Below are 9,541 nucleotides of genomic sequence, written 5' to 3'. Positions count from 1 at the left end.
CCCTGCGGGGAACTCGGCTCCCTACTGAATAGGACCCCCCTGCGGGGAACTCGGCTCCCTACTGAATAGGACCCCCCTGCGGGGAACTCGGCTCCCTACTGAATAGGACACCCCTGCGGGGAACTCCGGCTCCCTACTGAATAGGACACCCCTGCGGGGAACTCCGGCTCCCTACTGAATAGGACACCCCTGCGGGGAACTCGGCTCCCTACTGAATAGGACACCCCCTGCGGGGAACTCGGCTCCCTACTGAATAGGACCCCCCCTGCGGGGAACTCGGCTCCCTACTGAATAGGACACCCCTGCGGGGAACTCCGGCTCCCTACTGAATAGGACACCCCTGCGGGGAACTCCGGCTCCCTACTGAATAGGACCCCCCTGCGGGGAACTCGGCTCCCTACTGAATAGGACCCCCCCCCTGCGGGGAACTCGGAATAGGACACCCCTGCGGGGAACTCGGCTCCCTACTGAATAGGACAACCCCTGCGGGGAACTCGGCTCCCTACTGAATAGGACCCCCTGCGGGGAACTCGGCTCCCTACTGAATAGGACCCCCCTGCGGGGAACTCGGCTCCCTACTGAATAGGACCCCCCTGCGGGGAACTCGGCTCCCTACTGAATAGGACACCCCTGCGGGGAACTCGGCTCCCTACTGAATAGGACCCCCCTGCGGGGAACTCGGCTCCCTACTGAATAGGACCCCCCCCTGCGGGGAACTCGGCTCCCTACTGAATAGGACACCCCTGCGGGAACTCGGCGCTCCCTACTGAATAGGACCCCCCTGCGGGGAACTCGGCTCCCTACTGAATAGGACCCCCCTGCGGGGAACTCGGCTCCCTACTGAATAGGACCCCCCTGCGGGGAACTCGGCTCCCTACTGAATAGGACACCCCTGCGGGGAACTCCGGCTCCCTACTGAATAGGACACCCCTGCGGGGAACTCCGGCTCCCTACTGAATAGGACCCCCCTGCGGGGAACTCGGCTCCCTACTGAATAGGACCCCCCTGCGGGGAACTCGGCTCCCTACTGAATAGGACACCCCTGCGGGGAACTCGGCTCCCTACTGAATAGGACCCCCCTGCGGGGAACTCGGCTCCCTACTGAATAGGACCCCCCTGCGAGATGCGCGCGGCTCAGCCGAAGCAGAGCACAGTCGGGACAAGACGTACAGTGACGGCAGGTGCCGCACGTCCGCGAGGTGCTGGGGTCCTCGTCCTGAAGCAGCGTCTGCCCAACGCCGTCCTCCGGGACGTGAGCGTCTCTTCGGGTCGCCGGACCCTCGGACCCGCGGGAGCGAGACCTGACGCGCGGGCGCCAAGGCCCGGCCTGCGCGGGAAATGGATCCGAAGCTGCTGGGAACGGGGGATTCTGTGCGGTTCCCGGGACTTCTCGGGGGCGCGCGGGGCCGGGGGGTCCTGCGGGAAGGGGGGGAGTCCGCAGGCTGACGCCCCGCGGGGCGGGCTTGGACCCAGGCCGCGACCGCACGACCCCCGCGCCCCGACCGCGCGACCCCCGCCGCCCCGACCGCGCGACCCCCGCCGCCCCGACCGCGCGACCCCCGCCGCCCCGACCGCGCGACCCCCGCCGCCCCGACCGCGCGACCCCCGCCGCCCCGACCGCGCGACCCCCCCGCCGCCCCGACCGCGCGACCCCCCCCCCCGCCCCGAACCGCGCGACCCCCCCCGCCCCCCGCCGCCCCCGCCGCCCCGACCCGCGCCCCCCCCCGCCCCGACCGCGCGACCCCCGCCGCCCCGACCGCGCGACCCCCGCCGCCCCGACCGCGCGACCCCCGCGCCGGCTTCTGGCAACTTCCAGCTCCCGAGGACCGAGGTCACAGTTTCTCTCAGAAAGTGAACTCGGCTCTTCTTTAAACTGCGTTTTCCCCGTTTTTGGTAAAAATACCATAAAATGTTGGACGGCCGCGCCACCGCCCCGGGGCTCCTTCACCTCCTACCCCCGCGTCATGAACCCCCAGGCCCGCAGACGCGCGTCTCGGCGTCGCGGGACGTTTCGGTCGCTTCAGTGCGGGGTTTCCTCCTCCGCGGCCGCGGCCCGACCCGGGAAGGACGAAAAGATGAGTGAAACGTTCCGATGGCGAAGGGGCCGCAGGGAGGAGAACTAGGGCAGAGCCGGTGACGACCTTCCATCGCCGTCTACTGTCTTCTCGTTTCCCAAGAATTTCAGCATCTTTCACACGTGCTGGAGGAGACGCGCCTCCACTTCAGTCACATCAGTGTTTTCCTGAGAAAAAGAAAAACATGTTTGCTTGGAAGACAGGTCGAGAGTGGGGGAAATACAATACTAAACTGAGCATTTTTTTTTTTTTTAAGATTTTATTATTTATTGGACAGACAGAGATCACAAGCAGGCAGAGAGGCAGGCAGAGAGAGAGGGAAGCAGGTCCGCACTGAGCAGAGAGCCCGACGCGGGACTCGATCCCAGGACCCTGAGATCATGACCTGAGCCGAAGGCAGCGGCTTAACCCACTGAGCCCCCCAGGCGCCCCTAAACTGAGAACTTTTTATTCCTTGGTGTAAGTTCAGGTTCTGATGTTAAATAATGACAAAACTCTCAACTCGTTAAAAAGGAGAATTAGATTAGATCTTAACTTTGTATCCGTAGCCAATGCATAGGGTTCTATTAACTCTGAAAAATGTGTAGTCTCTAATTTGATGTGTTGTCGAACAATTTCACCGTGAACTTGAAACACTTAAGAAAGAACATAAGATGCATATGTGAGCCATACACAGAAACTATCCACCATCATATTTGGTAAGTAAATTTATCACCTGTAAGAATAAGGTTTCTCTCAAACCCAGTACATTTAGTGCTGAAATAATATAAAAGAGCTGTATTTTGACTGTTTTTAATATTCTTAAACTGTACATTAGAGTTAGGTTCGTTTTCTTCATGGAAAGGCAAACTTATCTGCATTTATATATTTCTAATTCTGGTAAAATCTATATTTAAATTCTTTTACTTGTGTTGACATGTTGTTAGGATTCCTTTGGATGAAAAAAAATCCAGTGATGCATATAGTATATTTCAAAATAAACCAGTGATTCTAAAAGTTACATAAACATGATCAGTTGTATAAATAAAATCTTAAAAAAAAAAGAATGGGGTAGTCTGAGTAGCTCACTTGGTTAAAAGACTGCCTGTGGTTCAGGTATGACCCTGGAGTCCCAGGATCCAGCCCCACATTAGGCTCCCTGCTTGGCGAGGAGTCTGCTTCTCTCTGGCCTCTCCCATCTGATGTCCTCTCTCTCATTATCTCTCTCAAATAAATAAATAAAATTTTTTTAAAAATCAGTTGTTCTTCAGATCAATATATTTCTTTGAATAAATGGATTTGATACATGTTTTCTGTCTTTAATTTATGAAACCTAAAATGTAGTTCACCAGGAAAATTAATGACCCCCAAAATTGTTCTTCACAAAACAAAATTCACTAAAAAATTTTAGATCCACTTTTCAGTTTCCTTAAAGAGTGTCATTTTCTTCTCCCATTTGAGAGCAAAAACAAGCAATAAAAAGAAACTACATAGGATAATACATGTCATTAGAGAAATTGAGGATCATCAAAATGTGGAAATGATAGTATTATTTTATCCTGTGTTTGAGGAAGAGTATGTTCTTTTATATATACTAAATATTAAACATAATTATATATAAAAGGTAATGCCATCCAGATTTTAAAATGACCAGACTTCAGAAACTGAAGTCGATAGAGATTGAGCGTGCTGCATCTTAAAAGGCTTATTGGGAAATATCCAAAAATTATGAAACTTGGCAACGTGGATGTGGTCTGCAGTATCTGTAAAACTGCTGATTTAGAAAGAAAAGTAAGCTAGAGATGGAAGAATAGAGAAGAGATAATATATCTAATAGCTGGGGAATTTATAGATAAAGTTAAATAATTATTTTGGCTTCTATCCCCATTTCTTTGTTGTTGTTGTTAATACTAGCCTTCATAGTGTAACATGTGACCAGTTTACTGAAGGGTTTCAATCATTGGAATATAAGCATCAAATGATTTAAATTTTCCCAGTAATTGTTTTGCAGTTATGTTATGTTCCACTTTGGCTAAGGTCCATCATTTTCTTGTTATATTTGGCTATTATCGTGGTCTCTTTTTAGGGCTTAGTTTTCCTCTTTTCTAAAAAAGTTCATTCTCAAATTTGATTCCTTGTTTGTGTTCCTGGTCCCACCTTCCACGTGAAGGAGCAGGACTGAGTCCCACTTACTATGAGGAGGTGCAGAGATCTCTCTCCGTCGTTTTCCAGACCCTCGTTCCACTGCTGCTGAAGGCGCAGAGGGAGACAGAGAGGACACCGACATCTTGATGTTACCGCCCACACACCAGTAAGAGGTGTTCCTCGCATCACTAAGATTTAGTCTGCTCTCTCTGATGCTGATCTTCTATGCTGACAGAGTGGGCTTGACATAGCTGATGCATGTGGTTTTCTTGAGACAATGGTCAATACCACCCCTTCCCTCCTTGATGCTGGGCACAAAACTCCCAGCTGATACGATGGCTGGATGCTGAAATTCAGTCCCCATTCCGTTTCTCAAGGCTGTGTCAAAAGCACTCAGAATGGTGATTTTTCCTAATTTGCACCAAAGTCCTAAGCTGAAGACTCCTGGAGATGTCTGTGTCTGCCTTTGATAGACCCTTAGTGCTTTTGCTGACCTGGATTTGTCCATCAAGTGGTCCATTGACTTCTGCTCCTCATGTAACTTCTTCATCGTCACAAGAAGCTATGGGAAGAAATGGGGTCCTCTTCCATAATGTGAGTTTCCCTAAACTTTTCCAAATGCATTCTTTACTCTACAGTCCTTCAAGTCCTGCTCACTGCGGTCACTCTAATTCCTGTTCCAGAACCCTCCTTAATCCAACTTCAGAAAGCATATGATTCAATTCCCTTTTTTTTCAAACAGCACAAGGAGGGAACTAGAAAGGAATACACTTCATATTCTTGGAATCCCCCAATCATCTCCGAAGAATCCCTCGCTACACACTCTGATCCTTGAGTGACGACAGAATGGACCTATTTGTTTGCAGCTTATTGTGCTTCCAGCTGAAGAATCAGGTGCTACTCTTTGTTCAGATACCTTTAATCCTTATTTTCCGGTATTTTCCTTAAGTGGCTTCATACTATAAAAAGCACCTGCATCCTTAGAAAAGAGGGAATGAGCTTCCATTGAAATAATGTTCAACTCACGGGGCCAATGTTTAATTGCCTCTCTCCTGTTACTTCCTATTGTAACTGGGAAGAAAGACAGTAAAACACTGTCGGGGTTTGGCAGTTCAGCAAGTCCAGCCAGGAGGTGGTCATTTCCAACTGAATGTTGATTGTGGTATTATTAAAATGAGTGCTCTTTTGTTCTCAGATTCAGGCCTTAGCCAATTCAGGAATAATAGAAAATATTCTATTTGGCTCCCAGTGGCTGCCTCGATTCTTATGAGAGACTTATAATTGAGTCTTATTACCGGTTTTAGCCTTTCCTGCTCATCAAACCACAAATTTATTCTTCCTAAAACCAAGTTCTTCATAAATCCTTGATATACAACTTTTAATCTCTCAACAATACAACTGGAATAAAATGTAAACCCTTCAGCATGCAATTTTAATTTCCTACAATTAGTCCCAGCCTATCTTTTTGTCATACCTCAGCATATCTTCTTAAACCCTGATGGCTCTACTTTGCTGTACTACCCACCATCCTACTACTTCTTCCCACATCTGTTTTTCTGAATCATGTGCCTTAGATAGACGGTCCTTTCTTTTTTCTTACCCCAAACCAACTTACTGAAAATGTTCACTTTTTTCAAAGACAAGCCCTAATTCTGCCTTCATCATGAATGCCCATCATCCCTATAAGAATCAACATTTTATATGAATTCCCTTAACAATTGGTCTAGGTCCCTTAAAACAGTATTTCCAATGAATCTTTGCTGAATAAATGAATTTCAAAAAAAATCTTCTACTAAATTGTAAGATCTTTGGGGTAGAAATTGTCACAGTTTTAATTCTTCACAAAGAATAAAACAATATGATCTATATAGTAGTCAACACAATGTTCCACAAATTAAATTGAGAACTAGAAGTGGTCAACAGTGAAGAAACCATAGGACGATAAGAGAGTAATGAAGATAACAATAACTTCTCATTTTGCCTCTACTTGCTTTGCTAAGCAGAAATAGTGCTCAGGGCCTTTGGGAACACAAGAGTGAAAATAGAACCGTGTTAGGACCCTTCAGATAGTATAATGTAAACAGAGATGCACTTTCCACTTTCCTGGACACCGTAAGGAAGATTTGGCATCATGAAGATCCAGTGATCGGGGAAGCATGGGATGCGCCCATTAGGAGATCTCGGTGTACTAGCACCAGCACAGTAGTGCCCAGGGGAAGGAAGAGGTACCTAGTGATCTCTGGTGGCACACATTACCGTGTACTGTAGCCCTTAGAAACTATTGTACTCAGGAAATAATTGCAATGTCCAGGAAAAATTGAGTGCCAGAAGTACACAATGCCCAGAATGATTGAACTCATTCTTTTTATACATTTGATTCAACCCATTGAGACTTCCCAAAGTCCTTGATTGGCACTTCATGTAAAATCCTTTGTGAACAAACAGGAACTTCCATGTGAGTTGGTGAGACCCCATCCAGTTCCCAGTTAGATAAAAGAGAAGAAATTCTAAGTATCTACCACCACCCATCCAATGGCCAGAGTTCCGATGGATCAAATACGAACCTTCATAACTATGCCTAGAATATTGTCCACCAAATCTACAATTTATATTAATTTTATTTTTAACAATCCATCTTGATGCTGCAAGACATAATCTTAATTTTTTAATAGCCAAATTTATTATTTTTAGAAGAAATAAACTGCCCCCCTGGGAATTAAATGTAGTTTACATTTTCTTTTCAAAAGGAACAGATTTTGTGACCAGGTAACATTCATGTTTTTATAAATATGTCTAATATATTATACTTGGAACAAATTATAATTCTAATAGTATTTTTGTCATATAAATAAACATTAATCAGAGTTCTGAAAACAACTTAAAGAAAATATGCTACCCTTTCCCTATTCCTTCAGTAGTCCTAAATTAAGTAATAATTTATATAAATTTGATTTTCTGATAATTAAAAAAACTATAAATCCTATTTAAGGACCAGTTAAACCTCAAGTACTATCCATGCAACTAAATTACTAGATTAATGTATAATGAATAAAGATATTTTGAGGATTTTAAAGGCCAGTTCCAAAATGAGTTGGATGTTAATAATATCACAGATCATGAGAGCTTCAATTTAATGTACATGTTTAGACATTAATGTGTTGTATCTAAATCATATATATATATAGTTGACTAGAAAAATATAAAAAATTCTTGAGTTCTATTTCAGAGATTATCTACAAATTAAAAATAGGTTTCTCTTGTTATTCTTCATCTGTTGTTTCAAAACTGATGTTTCGAAGAATTTCCCTCTAGACCCTTCAGTTAATTTTGTATTCAGCTTCCGTGTCTGTGGTGACACAAGTGAGGAAACCATCGACAAGGATTCTGTGAACGGAGGAACGATGATCCTCGGTTGCCTAAGGCAAAATAAACACGCCCCATGTGTTATGAAAGAGAAGAGCCATTGTCAAAGTCAGGAAAACAGAACCAGAAGAGAAACCAAAGGATTCAAGTTGTTGATGGGAAATGGTTTGTAATAAAACATGAAGGGAAAAAATGAGCACGAAGTAGAAGGTTAAGGTGAAAAAGGTAATTCCAGAAGCAGTGGGAAGTGACAGAAAGAAAAAGGTTTTTTTTTTTTTTTTTTTTTTTTTTTGAAAAATACAGGGATGCGAGTGGCCACTGCACGTGCCATCCTGGTAATTTAATGGAAAAAGCCACGTAGGACTAGAAAGCTTGTGAGATGCTCAAGGAAAAGCAGAATTATGGAACACAACTCAGAAGGTTATCAAGCAATAATGATAAAAACAAAACAAAAAGAATCCAATAACTTCATGTTATCATTCTCCCAAAACGCGAAATTTTGATGATTAGTAAGCTGGACTATACGGAGATATCAAGCCTTTCTAAACAATCACTTCCACTCCATTCGCTAAGAAGGTGATGCTATCTCTGAGAAGGATCAAGTCTAGGGGTAGGTCAAGGGCTAGACTTTGGTAAGTAAGATGCGCCTCATTTAGAAGAATGCTAGGTATACCACGTAACTAACCCGTGTTCTGGGCTTTGAGCGATTTCCCTTTGCCTTTCTTTCCTTGAGGTTATTGTTCCTTACCTTTTTAGTGATGATTTTTAGTGGTTCAGTTTCATGCTATGAGTATTAAAGCACAAATGCCCTGACATGCTACTCAGTGTGTGCGTAGCATAGATTCTGGACCAGAGTGCAGAGAATAATAGGAATTCTTTCCAGGTTCACACCCTAGCCCCCTTCTCTAAGAAACTATTGAGTATATTACAGCTGCTAAGAATCACAGCACTGTCTTGTCTTTCGCTCTTCCTAAGAACTAGTTGTTTCAATTTTCCTTGGATCCCATTAAGTAAACCAATAGCCTGTTAATAATTTCCACTACGTTTTAGATAAGATAATTTGGGTTATTTTCTATTCATTGTAACCAAATTAAGACAAATCTCTGAAATGATTCCATTGATTACACTAAGGTCAGGCTTTCTACTTAGGAGTTTAAAGCTAAATTTGTTTCTAATTAAGAATGATAAATATGCATTTGGCTCTTTCTTCTCTGGACTCTGTAGTAAAAAAAAGGAGTTCATGAATTAATTGAGGATGATCTTACCCATCTCAATAATAGGCCATGACAACAAATAAAACATAATAAATTTAGTACGGTAAAAAGGTTGCTTTTGAAAGCTTGTCTAATGAAGCAAGCAAATAAACATGAACTGGGAAGATTATACTAAATACTCTGGATTTCTTGAACTTCTTTGTTTAAAAATATTTCTACTATATCAGCAGATCTTTCAGAGAGAATTTATAAGTGAGAGAATTCAAAAAGAATACATTTTTAAAAAGGTAGAGGTATCTACTCATGTAGAACTAGAGGAATGGTTTAACAGTTTTCTGGCTTTTCTTTCTTGAACCATCTAGTCATCACGATGGTGGTTCTGCACCAAATGGGTATGTAGATAAGCTTCCCAAATGGAAGAGAACTACTTATTTTGAGTGTATTTGGAAAAGTTTCATTTGACAGCATTGGCAGGATAGGCATTAATTTTACTGTCGTTCTTCAACTTCAGGTTGATGGATTTTTCAGTCCTTTCTTTCATCCCTTTCAAATGACTTCAGAAAGAGACACAAGAGGAGCTTTTTGCAACAATCTTCTAGAGTTCTTTCACTTTAGCTGTGGAACATCAGCCCAAACACCATTAACAGATGTGTTCTACTATGTACTGTAATTTAACTTTCTACCAATGTATATCTAAAGTATTTCTATTTAAAAATGTATAAACTGCCTAGAGCAGACAGTAGTGAATAGCAACATTATGAAACA

The 9,541-nt window shown here is 44.0% G+C and overlaps 1 protein-coding gene across 1 annotated transcript; it reads right to left on the bottom strand.

Annotated features, from left to right (window-relative positions):
* Positions 1-764: 764 nt before the first annotated feature.
* LOC123393699 lies at positions 765-4,749 on the bottom strand. Its single transcript, XM_045086441.1, has 3 exons — positions 4,694-4,749; positions 1,904-2,220; positions 765-1,416 (listed from the first exon to the last, which is right to left on the bottom strand). The coding sequence occupies exons 1-3, from the start codon at positions 4,747-4,749 to the stop codon at positions 1,025-1,027; spliced, it is 765 nt and encodes a 254-aa protein (XP_044942376.1). The 3' UTR covers positions 765-1,024.
* Between the last annotated feature and the right edge of the window lie 4,792 nt (positions 4,750-9,541).

Source organism: Mustela putorius, unplaced genomic scaffold (genome assembly GCF_011764305.1).
Source record: "Mustela putorius furo isolate JIRA1106 unplaced genomic scaffold, ASM1176430v1.1 tig00000992_pilon_pilon_pilon, whole genome shotgun sequence".
Taxonomy (NCBI): domain Eukaryota; kingdom Metazoa; phylum Chordata; class Mammalia; order Carnivora; family Mustelidae; genus Mustela; species Mustela putorius.
This window is presented reverse-complemented; position numbering and strand designations above follow the sequence as displayed.

Bases quoted from the DNA above. Each gene is read 5' to 3' on its own strand.
- LOC123393699 (XM_045086441.1), bottom strand. From the start codon at position 4,749: ATGAAGAAGTTACATGAGGAGCAGAAGTCAATGGACCACTTGATGGAC. The intron at 2,221-4,693 runs GTCAGCAAAAGC...ATGTGACTGAAG, and splicing joins CACTTGATGGACAAATCCAG to TGGAGGCGCGTCTCCTCCAG. The intron at 1,417-1,903 runs GTATTTTTACCA...CCCTTCCCGCAG, and splicing joins CGGCCGTCCAACATTTTATG to GACCCCCCGGCCCCGCGCGC.